Source organism: Oryzias latipes, chromosome 6 (genome assembly GCF_002234675.1).
Source record: "Oryzias latipes chromosome 6, ASM223467v1".
Taxonomy (NCBI): Eukaryota; Metazoa; Chordata; class Actinopteri; order Beloniformes; family Adrianichthyidae; genus Oryzias; species Oryzias latipes.
The window spans coordinates 17,091,996-17,107,288 of NC_019864.2; the positions used below are offsets into that span (position 1 = coordinate 17,091,996).

The 15,293-nt window shown below is 36.7% G+C and overlaps 1 protein-coding gene across 4 annotated transcripts; it reads right to left on the reverse strand.

The window, feature by feature from the left end:
• bnip2 (BCL2 interacting protein 2) lies at positions 1-9,722 on the reverse strand. 4 transcript variants are annotated; one of them, XR_002290410.2, is made up of 11 exons: positions 8,839-9,720; positions 6,120-6,215; positions 5,936-6,003; positions 5,556-5,732; positions 4,049-4,231; positions 3,758-3,860; positions 3,555-3,686; positions 3,381-3,467; positions 3,202-3,300; positions 1,247-1,390; positions 1-843 (listed from the first exon to the last, which is right to left on the reverse strand). XR_002290410.2 is itself a non-coding variant. In XM_011476112.2 (11 exons), the coding sequence occupies exons 1-11, from the start codon at positions 9,192-9,194 to the stop codon at positions 786-788; spliced, it is 1,395 nt and encodes a 464-aa protein (XP_011474414.1). In that variant the 5' UTR covers positions 9,195-9,722; the 3' UTR covers positions 1-785. The 4 variants fall into 4 exon arrangements, 3 of the variants coding, with proteins under 3 accessions (XP_011474414.1, XP_004069684.1, XP_023811565.1); XM_011476112.2 differs by lacking the exon at positions 1,247-1,390 and adding an exon at positions 1,874-1,909 and having other exon boundaries at positions 8,839-9,722; XM_004069636.3 differs by lacking the exon at positions 1,247-1,390 and having other exon boundaries at positions 8,839-9,717.
• Between the last annotated feature and the right edge of the window lie 5,571 nt (positions 9,723-15,293).

Below are 15,293 nucleotides of genomic sequence, written 5' to 3' on the forward strand. Positions count from 1 at the left end.
TGTGACTTATTGTCTTTACTTTGGTAAAAATAATGACGAGATTGTGCTCACAAATACCCATCCACCACTAGAGGGCGCATTCAAGAACACGGTTACAATCAGGAAGTCCTGTAATTTGTTGTCGGACTCCTTTTGTTGGCCAGGAATGTGCATGACATGCTGGTTTGGTTTGAAGATTTCTGCTTTTATGTCCAGTTCCATACGCAACATACTTGTGACCATTGATGAGAAAAGTGGCATAACGACGTTTTGACTAAAATGTGGCCCCAAAAAAAAAAAAAGGTTATTTTCTCCAGGCACGATTTGAGATCGTCAGCAGTAGGCACTGGCAAAAAAGGTCCATTCAAAAGGCTTTCTATGAAACTCTACGACTCAGAGACCTAAAATTCCATTTAAAAAGCAGACCATACAAATATATTAATCTCTCTCCTTTGACACCATTTGAATATAAATATATATATTTAAATGTAATAAAGCAGAACATGCATTAACCACTTGTAACAGAGTGACTTTAGCGGTGAAGATACAACAGAAACGAATGAACACCAATAACCCAAAGGTGACATAACAGACGGGGGTAAATAAAAGGATTAAAAACATTCCAAAAAACAGAGCATTAAACGGCTTGATACAAACATACAGCCCAAAAAAAAAGACATGATGATGTAACAGGCAGGAAATCTTCAAAAAGCCACTTTCATGATGCAAGATGCGTTTACAGATCATTCTGAAGAAAAACATGGATGCGACTGCAGTTCCCAACGTTTTTTGCACGTCTTGCAGAGTCACTTCGGAGCAGCAGAGGCAGCAATCCCTACTTTGCTGTGCATTTCCTGGTCGATTCTGCAAAACAGATCCAGTAATCAGGACACTTCTCATTTACAGTCGTCAGGGGGTGTATTGGTGGTGTATCGTTAGGTGTATTGGGTTACCCCACTTTCAATGAACCTTGACTCCTAAACTGATCCACACCTTTAAAGGTTGAGATGGGTGTCTGATAAGAACTTTACAACAACCTCATGATGGGTCTGAAGAGCAGGAATATCAATACAGTTCTGCTGAAGACACTAAATGAATATTTGTTCCTGCTAGTTTACCGTCTGTCACATGTCGCGTCTGCACACAGAAAGTGTACTAAAAACTCATGCACTTTTGTTGTCAAATGCCAGAAAGTTGAGCGAATTCATGCCTTAATACGCTGATAACACACACAGTGAAGATCCCAAAAGTGACAAGTTTAATGTACCTGATATTTATTATCGATGTGCCCACCCAGCTAAAGACCTCTAACAATCATCAAACATCGGCAGGGAAAAGCAGTGGAGCAAGTCATGCACAGGGGAGTAAACAGGTTGGGTGGTGTTCAGTGAGGGATGGTTAATGGACATTACTGTAAGAGAAGATGAAGGTGAATGTGCAGCAGTGCAAACACGCACACCACAGTGACTCAGATGAGATACTTCCTTCCTTTCCGTCTTAATCTGTTCAGTTAAACAGACTTGACGGACCTAACAAATGCTAGCCACGCTAGGCCTGTTTCATTGCCTACAATCCAGATTCCACCAAATGATCAACATCACTGAGAAAGATTGTACTAAAAGCTTCATAAGTGGGTTTTACACCAAATGCTTTTTTGAAGTAGAAAGATTTTTTATGGGAATATTGCAGAATTGGACTAGACAACAACAATTTGTTTTCCTGGAAAAAAAATGTCTGTTGAACTGGAGAGAATGCAAAACAAACTCAATAAATCCTAAATCTATGAAGAGCGGGTGCCTTAGTGCATCTCTGAAAGCTACCAGATTCTCTAATTGTTAGTTCCATAAAAAATAAAAAGGATGCAGTGACCAACCCTTGAAGAAAGTGCCAATACCTTTTTGGGTTTTTCCTATTTTTTTCAGCATCAAACCTTTAGGAGGGGGCAGGGAGACTGGGTTAAGCACATGAAACATGACAACTAACAGCAAATTCAACAGAGCAGACACTTCTTCCTAAATGTGTTAGGTTGAGGTGGTGTACTGCCTTTAAAAACATTGATGGAAAATGTTCTGAAGGGCAAAAACTGTTCAGCTGCATACACAACACGCATTCAAGTGACCACTTTAGATGTTAAGTCTGTGTAAAGGTGCAGATGAGGGTTTCAGGCTCATTCATTCATCTTTTAATCCGTTTTGTCCCTTTCGGTGTCACAGAGCTGCTGGAGCCTATCTCAGCCACTTGCGGGCCAAGGCAGGGGACATCCTGGACAGGTCGCCAGTCTGTCACGGGGCCACAATGACAGGCTGAGAGAGCACATTACTGAAGGTGGATCACACGCCCTGTGTACGGAGCTTTACGCAGGACTGTTTTTATTACGGTACATTTTGTCTGTGCCTTATTGTCTTAAGATCATCTGAGTCAGAATGATAAAGGAACTTTGCTTTTAATTCTCTTTTTTATGGTAATGGTTCTGTTTTAGGTCAAAGCATGCACCTCTCATCTGAGGATTTAATTTCATCCCGGCCCCCTGAGACGTGATAACTGTCCCTTTCATTTAAAATGATTTAGGCTACATTAGTTATAGTTCCCCAAGAGTAACTCGCACAGAAGACTGCAACTCAGTGGACTGTATCTAGTAGATATGGTCACAACCGGCGGATGAAGTCCGAACTGTCTATTCAAGGAGTTTGAAGGATCACACCTGGACTCTCACTGCCAATTAAAACTCAAAAGAAATGTTTTGGAAATAAACATGGGCCCAAAAAGAGCAGAGCCAATGAAACATTTTTTTTTACTTCTGCTGAAGTTTTGCTTTGAATCAACAATAGAAATTTGTTTAAAGTAGGGATGTCACATTATCGTGCAATTTGCAATTGATTACAGTCAAATTAGCGCGTCTTAAAAAAAAAAAAAATCATGTTTATCTAATTTCAAATCTTAAACAATTGCCATGTTCTCTGTTGTAACTGTTTACTTGGATGGATGTTTTTTATTTGAACACACCTGAAAATGTCTCTTACATTGCTCCCAGTGTGTGGCTTTTTAAAGCAATTATTGAGTAAAGAATAATTGTGATTAATAATTACAGGTCACAATTAATTAATTAATTGCATAAAAAAATGAATCGTCTCTTAAATGAATTAGTCTACACCTACATTTTCCTGCTGTCTTGACTTTAACGTACTAAAAGCCTGTCATTTTTTGGAAAAACATGCTACTTACTGTTTGATACAATCTGGTATTGACACATACTCCATCGGGACAAGTTCAGCAAGGTCCGTCAAGCTGTAAACATACTTGATTTTCTGGGTAAATTTAGAGCTGTAAAAAAAAAAATTATGTAAGACAACCACATTGAGAAAAAGACAACTGTTGCTCCATTAATATTAAAAAAGAAATACCTTATGAAAGGTTTAGTGATTGCCAAGAGGGTGCGGATGAACCACGAGGGGTGCACGATTATCAAAGACTTAAGGTTCTTCCGTAATCTGTACAAAGTACAAAGTAATGGGATTTACCTTACAGCAAAATCTGTTCGTTTCTCTCCATTTTCAGAATTGCGGTCAAAGACTGACCTCCTGTCAATCTGTTGATAACACTTTCGGAGCCAGCCGACGGTCGGCATCTTTTTCCGTGAAGTGGCCCCGTTTAAATACACAATCATATAGTTCTCAGCAACCAGGAGCTCCAGTGTTCCAATGACATACCTGTGGTAGAAACTCCTCATTAGTGCTCCTCTAATGTACCCGATCCAATAGAGACTCAAATGAAGACTCACTTAAATAAATTGTCCATGATGGATCTGTAATTTGGCTGATTACTCTCCGGCATGAAGCAAACAGCAAACACAATTATGGCATTCAAACCGTCCCCATAGTAACCTGTGGAGAAAAATGAAAAAAGGTTTTAGCATTCGAACCCGTACTTTCACGGAGAAAGGCTAACGTTTTATCATTTCAGAGCTCAGACTGAGGTCTAATCACACATTTATCCTGTGAATTCAACAGTCAAAAAGACAAAAGTCAGTGCGGCTTTCTGCTCGGGTAGATCGTACAGGAACACCACTGACCTCCATGGCTGATAACTCTTTTGTAAGGTTCAATGGCTTTCATATCCACCCTGTGATCTTGGTCTCCAATCCGGAACACTCTCCAGCGCCGACCTTCCTCGCGCTCCTCAGAGGCTGAGAACTCTGGAACGGATTGAACGCCTTTCTGAAGCAGCTCTGTAGCTTTGGGCTTGGGAAGATCATCTGAGACGAGAAAGAGGCTTTTGAAGCAAACAGCTGCACCCGAGCAAAACCAAATTCTGATCAGATGTGTTAAAAATTGATTCAGAGATGATATTTGGAATGTTTGAATCCCATGCAACAAACAGTTTATTGGTTTGAATCTGGAGCATTATGGCGGTGTGCTTTGATCTGATTTAAAACAATCATATTTGGAATTCCATGACTCAATTTTACTTCTCATTTTAAGAAATGGAAAACAAAGATGAATGAAAGGAATAAACAAGCTTTATGGCAAACCGTTCAAAACATGTATTATGTCAAAAATGTGTGTGTGTGGGGGGGGGCACTAAAATAAATAAATACACATTTCTATATGCAACATTTCATACTTAAGAAAAAACTTGAAATATCTCAAAAGATCTAATCTGAAGTTTGGCTGACGTAAAGCTGGATTCTTTTAAAAAGACAAAAAAGTGGTTAAAACATTTTAAAATCATGATTTTTAAGAATAAAAAATATACAACTTGATGGAAAAAGTGAACCCCTTCAATGACTATAATAGGCAGCATGCAGCATTCATGCAAAACCAGTGAATGCAAACGTTCATCAAATCAAAATGTTTTACATTGAGTTGCATCATTTTAGCAAAGCTTCAGTTTTGAAAGAAATGGTGAATACTTCCTTCTGACAACATTCAACATAAGTACTTGATTATGTACAACCATAAATATTTAAAATATAAATATCATTATAAGAGCAGCTCCATCACCAGTAAAACTATATGACAAAGAAAAGTCAATTAAAAAATAAATAAGTTTGAAATGATCTGAAGGACATGATCAGGAGTTGATTGACTTGGGGGTTTGTCACAATAAAGAAGGCTGTTCAGGAAACCTTACCACGAGGAGGAAAGAAACCTGTTGCTGGTCTGAAGCCTGTTTCCAGGCAGAAAAGGGAAAGAATTCTTCCAAGATAAAAAAGAAAGGCAGCAGGGTGGAAACACATAAACACAGCAGTTTTTAACAATACATGTTTAAAAAAAAAGGGGTGTGCTACACAGAAAACAATCCTAACAAACACAGGAAAATAAAATGCACAGAGAAATTGAACTAGCATTTGCACGTGTTGATCATTAACCCCTTTAGACGTCAGGTTTTTAACATAACTAGTTAAAATTAGATTCCTGGATTTCTCCTGGTTCTTGAAGATTGCTTGCATTTTATCTACAAGGTCAATCTTAAAAGATAGGACAGATGTTTAGACTTTTTGCAGGCGGGACTTCAAATCTGTGAAAATGCTAAAACCGAGATGTTTCTGTTGCTTTGATGAGGATCAAACCGCTCACCTTCCCATTCAAACTCATTGCTGTTGTCGGACGGCGTGTCGATGTCGTCCAGGTCCAGCTCTGTGCTTTCGTCCAGCTCATCGGACAGGATGGAACCTTCACTGCGGTCAAGTGCAAGGTTGATTGTAGGAGCAGAAAGTCTTTTCCGTGGTTTCTTGTCGTGCTTCACTGTATAGCCTGAAATGGAAGACATGCATTAATATTTGGGGACTGTTAAAGAATCTTTTATTACATTTACATGCAGATTCAAGTTCCTCTTTATATTTCCTTTTTCTTTTAAGCTAATGTGAGAGTAAAGAAAAAGCTGAAAATGAACAATTTGTTAACATTCTCTTCTGCATGTGCAGTAAACGGAAGATGCAGCTCGGCCTTTAATTTACCAGGATCTCTTTCTTCTGAGGCTCCCGCAAAAAGCTCCTCTTCCAGCTCCTCTTCCTCTGGGAGAGGCCTAGTTTTCCAAAGAGAACCTCGTTTCAGGATTTGCATGATTGATGAAGTTCCAACAACAATAACGCAATGCAAATGTATGGCTATGCCATGACACATGCACGGTTGACACAGTACCGTGGAAAATCCTCATCTTGCCACTCTTCCTTCAGTTCAACTCCTTCCATTCTTAAACGGGCCTCTGTTGTGGTGACCGACTCTTGACGCTCAAGACTACAAAAGCAGAAGATTCAAAGAAAAAGTCAGCAAAATGGCAAATGAATGACATAGGGCTGGGTATCACCAATAATTTCCAGAATTGATTTGATTCACTAGAGGGTAGATCAAACCAATTCACGGTTTCTTCAATTCTTTCGATTCACTCGTTTCAATTCGATTCAATTTTGAATTTACAGTTTACACATATAGACATATTTGCATAGAAATACAATTACATATGTGTGTTTTAAAGATACTTTAGTCACATATTAATCTGATACAGTTCACATACTGTAAGATTGTAAAAAGAAGAAGCTCCAACAAAAATGTGCAGATTATTCTGTTCTGCCTCTCCTGGAGGGCGTTTCAGTTTGGCCACTAGGTGGAGCTCGCGCTTTAGCATTACACTTTATCTAAGAAGATTTGAGCAAAAACCGGTCCTTTAGACACCAAATGATTCATCGATTTCATCAACCTAGCCCTCGAATGACATATGTTTAAATCATGTCAATCAGAGGCAATTCTGACTATTTTAACTTTAAATTAAACAATTTAAGAGAATATGAGGTAAATATTCTCCCTAAATCACATACATTAAACTCTTGATTCTACTCCTCAGAATGAAAGATCATAAATAGATTGAAAAATAGAAGTTAAAAATGAATGAAAGCTTTCTTTTTTTCTGTCAGCAGCATTTGTTTTCTGACCATAACAATAAATTAGTCAAAGATAAAATGTTTAATGACATTTTGTCAGACTTAGAAACTCTGTCAATTACTTTTTTTAAACACAATAAAATTTACAGTCTCCAAAATCAGCTCGGATGCTCAAGCTTGTAGTTTACTTTAAAATCAGCTCTATTTATTCATGAAAACCTGTGAGCTTTAGTTAAGAGATTAGTTTATGAACCACAACTAAAGCTGCCTATTGTATCTGTGACTGGGTGACACACTGATCTCTCAGAATAGCTCATCTCTGCATGTGTGCAACAAACTTATTTTTAATTTACTAATGCAAATGGCACAGGCCTTTTAATATTTTTAATTTAACTTTTATTTAACCAGGAAATTTCCATAGAGATTAAAAACCTCTTTTCCAAGGGAGTCCTGGCCAACAGGCAGCACATTTCAATAGAAAAAATACATATGAACAAACATAATTTAATCACACAAATCACAAAAATGAGTGGGAACACATTAGGATCATTACAAATACTAACGTGAAAAAAATAAATGTTTAGAAAATGAAAACATGGATCATGCAGTGCTAACATACAGATTTAGCTGACTCAAGTAAAGTACATAGATAAATGCTTTTAAATATTCTTTTGAAGACATGAATTTTTCAGAGTATTCCATTAAAGCAAAGATAAATAAGTGTGAAAAAACAATCTACTTCACAGTTACTTTATCTTTAAAATGTTACTCGTTAATTTCTGATGTTATAATTAAAATGGTTATTTTAGTGGTGCTTCACTGCAAAAGGTACAATTGTTTTGTTTTCTGCACTAAAATTCTACATCCAGGGACAAAACTAGAAATTAAGTTGGAGCCTTTTAGCAAATAATTAAAGCTCTTGTCTCTGCTAAAGCTTTTTGTTTTTGTAAAAATCTTATTTCAATTATGGGAAGCTATGATAGTTAGAGGTGTAACAATAATTGACTTAATCAATGAATTGTAATATCCAAGCAGATCGATCTATTTGAGGCAAATCACCTATACCATAATTGTTTCAAAATGAAATAAATCGATTATTAATATAGTAAAATACCCTTTGGATTGAGACACGGTAGGTTTATTTAACTACAAAGTAAAAACGCGACCAAGTCCATCACAGCGTACAACAAACGTGATGGCGGCAAAAAATGATCAAGCCATCATTTCTTTGCTGCAAATGTGTGGAAAAACTTTCCGTTTACAAAGTCGTGTAAAGCCATACAGTGTGGTAGAATGCTCTAATAATTTTCCCCTTTTGGATTATTTTGATGTGAAAAAAAAAACGGTGGGCGGCACTTATGGAAACTAAAATGTGAATAGATTTGCCATTAATTCTAGTTTACTTGTTTGTTTGTACACATATTGCATTTACACTTGATTATCTTGCAAGAAATACAAGGAATCTGGAAAACTGCATGTGCACTGTTCAGTAGCCAGCTATTCATCTCTGAGTCACACTGGAGGAAATTTTGGCTGAAGATGAAGATGTCAAGGATTGATATTAGGTCAGTGAATCGTCTCTTCAAAATGAACCAATATAAACTATTAATCATATCAGTAACGACAAATTATGCTATGAATCAAATCATTGTTTAAATGAAGCGTTGCATCCCTAATGACTGTCAAAGCCACAGCATTGGAGCAACTAAGTTTGAAAAGCAAAGAAGTCATAAAGGTTTGTTCTGTATTCTGGTTATTGCCTTCAGTTGTAGAGTATACTGTGTGTTTTTGTGAGGAATCTTAATGCGTTTCTCTTTTTTGACTTGAAGTAACTGATGATGAACTTAGGTAAAAACAAAAAAAGTTAGTTGAATATTATCAGCAGCTGACACACAAAAAGCAAGTCAGTTAGTAAGTTCAGAAATAGTGTAAACTCGACCCAAAGTTGGCAACTACATACCCCAAACAGGAAAAATACAGACCTTCCAGTGGGTTCAGGAGTTAACGGTGACTGGTGAAGGGTTACTGGGGTAGAGACCATCCTTCCTGCCGGCTGTATCTGCACATTACCCGTCCGTTTCTGCGACACTTCTTTTGTTTTGGTTGGACTTTCTCCCGACTCTTTGTCATTTTCAACAACAGAGGCTGCACTTGTCTGTAACTCGTTTAAATCCTCGTCATCTCCCGACACTCCGGAAGATGACGGGCTAGACGTCTCCCTATTGTCCATGTTTTCGGAACTTCTGCTGGGTGTGACTACATCTGGGCTGCTATTGTTCAAATTAATATCAGTCAAACCCGTCAACACCGCTTCACCTTCTATCACTTCCGATGCCATGAGGTAAATATCTGGCCAAACTAGTACTTGGTCAGGTTGACTGAGTGTTTGAAACCCCCAATCAGCCCGGTTCCTCAATCATTAACAAGCTAGACCAGAATTTACGCGACTTCCTCCCAAGTTTGTAGCTTTTTGGCTAGCTGAGCTCTCGTCTACGGCGCAGCTAACCGAAAAAGTCCTGTTGCTAACACCTAGCTATAATAAGCGACGACATATCTAACAAACTCAACATTGTGAAATATCACAGAGGGTACCAAGCTTTAGTCACCGTTCCTAAATGCGTCACGGTGTGAATATGAGAGTCCAAAACTGTGCTACCTTCTTCACGAAAGGCAGTGAGTTGTACGCAGCGAACCAACTTTTCTCCGTTTCCTTCCTTCCTCCAAGTCACAATGCAACTCTCTGCTGCGGACGGAACTAATGTCAGATAGCTTTTCAGCTACACTAACTAAGCTACATAACCTTAGGCAGCGTGTTATCACAGTGCTACAGATACGACAAAAAAAAAAAAAAAAAAAATACAATGCAATAAATCAACTCAGTAACTAAATACGACACATTCGCACGGTTTACTGCAATAGTGTATACAACCTGCGTCAGTTCATTTAACTAGCCATAACTGGCAGACACCAGGGGCGGATGTGAAGAAAAGGACGGTCCCAGGGCACAAATAGTGTGTGTGTGGAAGAGTTCATATTCATAAAAGTAGATGATCAAACTACAAACCTAATTTTGAAAACTTTTTGCATGAATAAATATTACCCAAAAAATTAAAACAACCAACCCAAAATACAATAAAATAAAGATTTGGTTGTTGTCTTCTGGTGACCCTCTGTCAGTTTGTTTTTTAGGAATGCATCTGCTTTGTTATTTGAAGGGATATATTCCTAATTTTATATAATACATTTCCATTTATGACATTTTTGTTTATGCTTTTGTTTATGAAATGTTGATTAGTTTAGATCACTTCAGACATTTAATCTTTGTTTTGTGTTTGTTTTTTGTTACCTTTTTTTTAACTTCTGGCTATTTCACAATACTTTTTTTGGATCCTTGGTAGGGCTGCATGATATGAGGAAAACTCGCGATATGCGATATTGGTAATTAATATTGCGATAACGATATAATTTGCGGTATATAAACAAATAGCAAAAAAACCAAAAACATAATTTCCATTTCACTGCAACAGTTTAAAAATTATACTCCAAATGACCCTTGTCGACGTAGGAGGCAAACATCAAACATAAAAGGGCTCATCTGATTGATCAACAATATAAACGGGTCCTTCTGATTGGTTAAATGCATAAAGGGATTTATTTCATTTGTTCAATATTTCAAGCTGCCATGAGTTTGTTTTAACACATTTAAGGTAATCATTTATAGCAATTTTTGCCGTCTTTTGCGGTATGCATATTGCACAGCTTGATTTCGCGATAACGATAAATTTGCGGTATATATAAATTCAGCACTGGAGTTTTCTTCATGACTGACAGTTAGAATTTGGGAAACCAAAATCAGACAAAAGAACAGCCAAGATCCTGTGGTACTTCCAGATCCAGGATGGTAATGGCAAACTAACTAACAGATTGTGGTGGATAAAGAACAGAGGAAAGCCGTTGTGGTGGATGTGGCAGTGCCAAGCGATGGGAACATCAGGAAGAACGAACATGAGAAACTGGAGAAATACCAGGGACTCAGAGAAGAACTGGAGAAAGCATGGAAAGTGAAGGTGACAGTGGTGCCTGTGGTAATTGGAGCACTCGGGGCAGTAACCCCCAAGCTGGACGAGTGGCTACAACAGATACCTGGAAAGACCTCAGACCTCTCAGTCCAGAAAAGCACAGTGTTAGGAACAGTTAGGATACTGTGCAGGACCCTCAAGCTCCCAGGCCTCTGGTAGAGGACCCGAGCTTGGAGGAGAAACCACTCGCGGAGGGTGAGAGGGGCCTTTTTTTGTTTGTTTTAAATTGACCTAAGAATCGGGTATACGTTACCAGGTTTAGCCAACGACTAAAGCTGCTCTTTTGAACTACTTCATAGGTTTATTGTTTTGATGTAAAACTGTGCACCCTTTTAAGGTTTAAAAGAAGCTTGGGCATTTTTCTTTTCTTAATTACAGTCTCATAACTCCTGTGCCTGAAAGAAATCTCTAAAATCTACAAATCTACAATATGATGTTTCCAGTGCTTTTTTGGGGATAATATCAAAGTTGTGCGGTTTTCTGAACAAATCTTTCTTAATTTTTTTAATGAATTTTTTAAAATGAATAGAGTTTAATGGAAATGTATTAGCTCTTAAAAAATAACAAAACCAAAGAGATATTGCAGACAAAATAATATTCAAAGTTAGCCAAAATAAAGTCAGCACATCACTCAGGTGTAAATACTGCTTTAACTACATTAAAAAATTAAGCTTGAAAAGCTTTAATTGAATCCATAAATAATAAAGGAAATGAATTCAAATATAAATTTGCATGAAATTATATTCAACTACAGTATTTGCACAAACGATTTTCAAAATAAAAAAAAGGTTGTAAAGTCTACATTTTTATTGTATTATAACATTAAAACTGAGAATTTAGAATTAAATAAAAAAAAACCTCATTTTTCATCAACGAAGTCTGCTTCTTTTTTGGCAGTGGTCCACCTTTGCCACTAGGTGGCGGAATAAGATAATCTATAACAGGAGTTTGGAGGGAAAAAGAAAAAATATCCAATGCAAGTGTTATGTAAGAAACTCATTGAATCTTAATTTATCAGGAAAAAATGTTCTTTTAATTCATTCAGATGTTGTAACATTTTTAAAATGAATAATCAAAAAGGTATAGGACAGCCAAAGTTAAAAAAAAACCCTGCTCTGTTCCTTTAGTGTAATTAATAATTTAATCTTTAAACTTTTATGTGACAAGAAAAGTTAATTTAACTTAATCTAATATAATTATTTAACCTGGTTCATGTTTCGTTCATGAGCAGGAGGATTTTTCAGTCTAGGTTTTAATTAACACATTGCTATTTACTCTGCAAGATCATTAAACCTTAAATCCAAAGGGGTAATCCAGACAAAGTAAGAGTTTGTTTCCTTTGCGTTTTGAGTCAAGGTTATTATTTCATCTTGATTTAAGATAAAACAGCCAGAGAAATTAGGACAAATACACCAACTGTGCAGAAAAATGCCACAATTTGGTAAGCAAGATTATACTTTTATGCTAATTCTGTAATAGTATTGTGGCTAAAATATGTAACAACACACTGAAAATGTTAAGAGTTCTTATTAAGAGTGTTATGTTTTCCTACTATGCTGTTTTGTTCCTTTGGAAAGAAAGAAATTAGACATTTTCATATGCTTACATTTTATTTTATTTGATTGTTTTTAAAGTATTTGTTTAAATAAAGTCTGCAATTAGAGAAAATCAAAGATGTGTAAATGCAGAAAAGCAAATACTGTTTAAAAAATTGTTTTTTGTGTTATTTATATCATCAATAACTGTCACAAAATCATAATTAGCACCAGCATATTTTGCATATTTACCAGTAACGTTAGATGTAACATTATATATATTATTTCATTGCTGGGTCCCATCATAAGACTTAATATTTGAGGTGGTAATGGAATTACAGATAATCATTAAAAGTATCTACATCAAAACACAAAAAACAAATACATAAATAAATCACAACTTGACTTTGGTTTGAACACAAAAAGCTAGAGCTGCACGACTTTCTTCAGGACGCATTAAAAAACATTTCTTTTAAAGTAATGGGACTGCAGACCTTGAGCAGACCCCTTTTATTTTATTATGAAAGGAAGGATGGATGTTAGAAACAGAAACAAAGGTTGTTTCTTATTTGCAAATCATAATCATTAGGAGGGTTCTCCAACCAATTTCCATAAGTGGGGTACAGCAGGAAGTATTTAGGCTACCCGAAGTATATCACTAATGAGAAAAGACAAAAAGAACTCGTGTGCATGTTTTATGCAATCTCTTTCTGGATGTAGATGAATAATTATTTATGATTGCAAAGCCTAAAAGGGAGGCATGGAGATAAGAAACGGCAAAGAGACTGGTGAAAAATTTAAAGAGGAAGTTAAATGAATATTAAAGGGTAGATAAAATATTTAATGGAAACAAATGAGCAAAACATTTAAAACAGCATGATAAATAGTAGTGTGTGCCATTAAATTGCCCCTCGTAATTTCAGCTAGTTGTTGCTGCAGCTGCAAGGTCTCCGTCGCGCTTGCGATGGTCTGAAATGGGAAGTTCAACAACAGTGTAGAAGTTGTAAAGTCAGGACACTGAAAGTGTGATCATGAAAATTCAGATTTGCATTGCTGCTAGCTTTTTACAAGAGCAACCTGCAATGAACAGAAAAGTTGAGCTTACATAATAAGTATTGTTATTGTTCAAGCCTGCTAACATTTGCTTTAAGATGTTGGGCTTTGTTTCTTTTTGTAAATCTTCTAACACGGAAACACAAGAACCTTTTACCAGCACACATTCATTTGTTTTCCAAATGTGAAAATAATTAAATCAGCAAACAAATAATTATTCAAGTCAGTGAGAACCATTATCTCAAAGATGCCTCAGAGACTTGGATGTGCACACTGAATTGATTAATTATCTTGATGAAGATAATGGAGTGGTGCTAGATCTTTTAGTCCTCTGAATGTAACGCCTCCACATGAATTGACTAAAGTCTACCCTGAACGTTGTGTGGGTTACAAACTAAATAAATAAAATTAGTGAAAAAAATATGTTCTAAAACCTAAGAAATGATACATTTTAGAAGTAAAGGCTTTTTTATCCTTTCTTTGTTTTTTTAGAGTTTATGATTATTTGTCTGCATATTATATTTATTTACAAATGAAGGAAAATTTTAAGTTGCTGTTTAAGTACAACTTTGCTAGTGATACCCTTACTAACCTGTGCACAAACTATCTCTTACTTCCAAGCCAGACAGATATCATTACCTCTGTGAATAATGGCCAAGCAGCTGGGCCCAGCAGCTTTATTTCCCAGTTTAAATCGACGGACGCGAGCCATCACATCCTGTTAGCCGTTCCACGGCTCCATCATAAAGTTAAGCTCTCTCAATCAGCCCGTCTGTCTCAATTGCCACCGAGGGACCGTAAGTCATCGCTGCCCAGGAACAAAGCCTTCCCCATTCACACATGATTGACACCATTTAGACGATTCAGCTGGAGTCTGTTTATTTCCGTCATGGGTCGCCGCTTTTTTCTGATCATGGGTTTTCATTAAATATTTATTTTTGATATCAGCATATTCATGTTCCTATAATCAGCCTTTGCTCTATGAACAAATATTGGCCAATTTTTAAATGGAATAATACCAAGATGAATAAAGTCAGGGGCTTTGACATTCTAATCAGAGTGAACATTAGAAGACAATTGTCTCTGTCAAACCACATGAAGGTCATCCGTGTTGCCAGGAGTCGTCTTAATCTGTACAACCTAAGAGTTCGTCCACACTTGCTTTTTTTCATCTATAAGCACACATTTTATTCAAGGCCTTTTATTCTATTAACCTGTCTTGTCTTTATTAGATTCTTTCTGAGATAATTCCCACATGGCTTAGCCTTTGATAAATATGCTTTTAGGTCTACCTAATTAATGCATTCCGCCTTGATTTTCTTCACTTGTCACCCACTCTTTAACCTCATAGCAACGGAACAGACTTTTCCTACTCAAATTAAAGGTCCTTTGAGACCCTGTATGTGTGAGCTAATGATGTAGCCAACTGCACAACCTGGTACCTTATCTAGAGGGCTTGTTGAAATGTTTTCAGAAAAATAAATCACATGAACTCTCCATTATGGAGCTCAGATACATTTAAAGCAAAAATGGTTTTTTGTTGTTCTTGTTGTGGCTAAAATACATTGGAGGCATATATTTCTTTTGGTTATCTCTAAAGGCTTTTTATCAGATGTCTGGTTTTGATGTATCTGGTTTGTTTTGTTTGTTTTTTTATTTGTGGTTATGAAGCAAAGTGCTTTCTTTCTGCCAAACTGCACTATGCGGCATTTTTGCAAAATTTTGAGACAAGAATTTAAGTGAGGAGCGCAGTTTGTCTCTGAAAGGAAT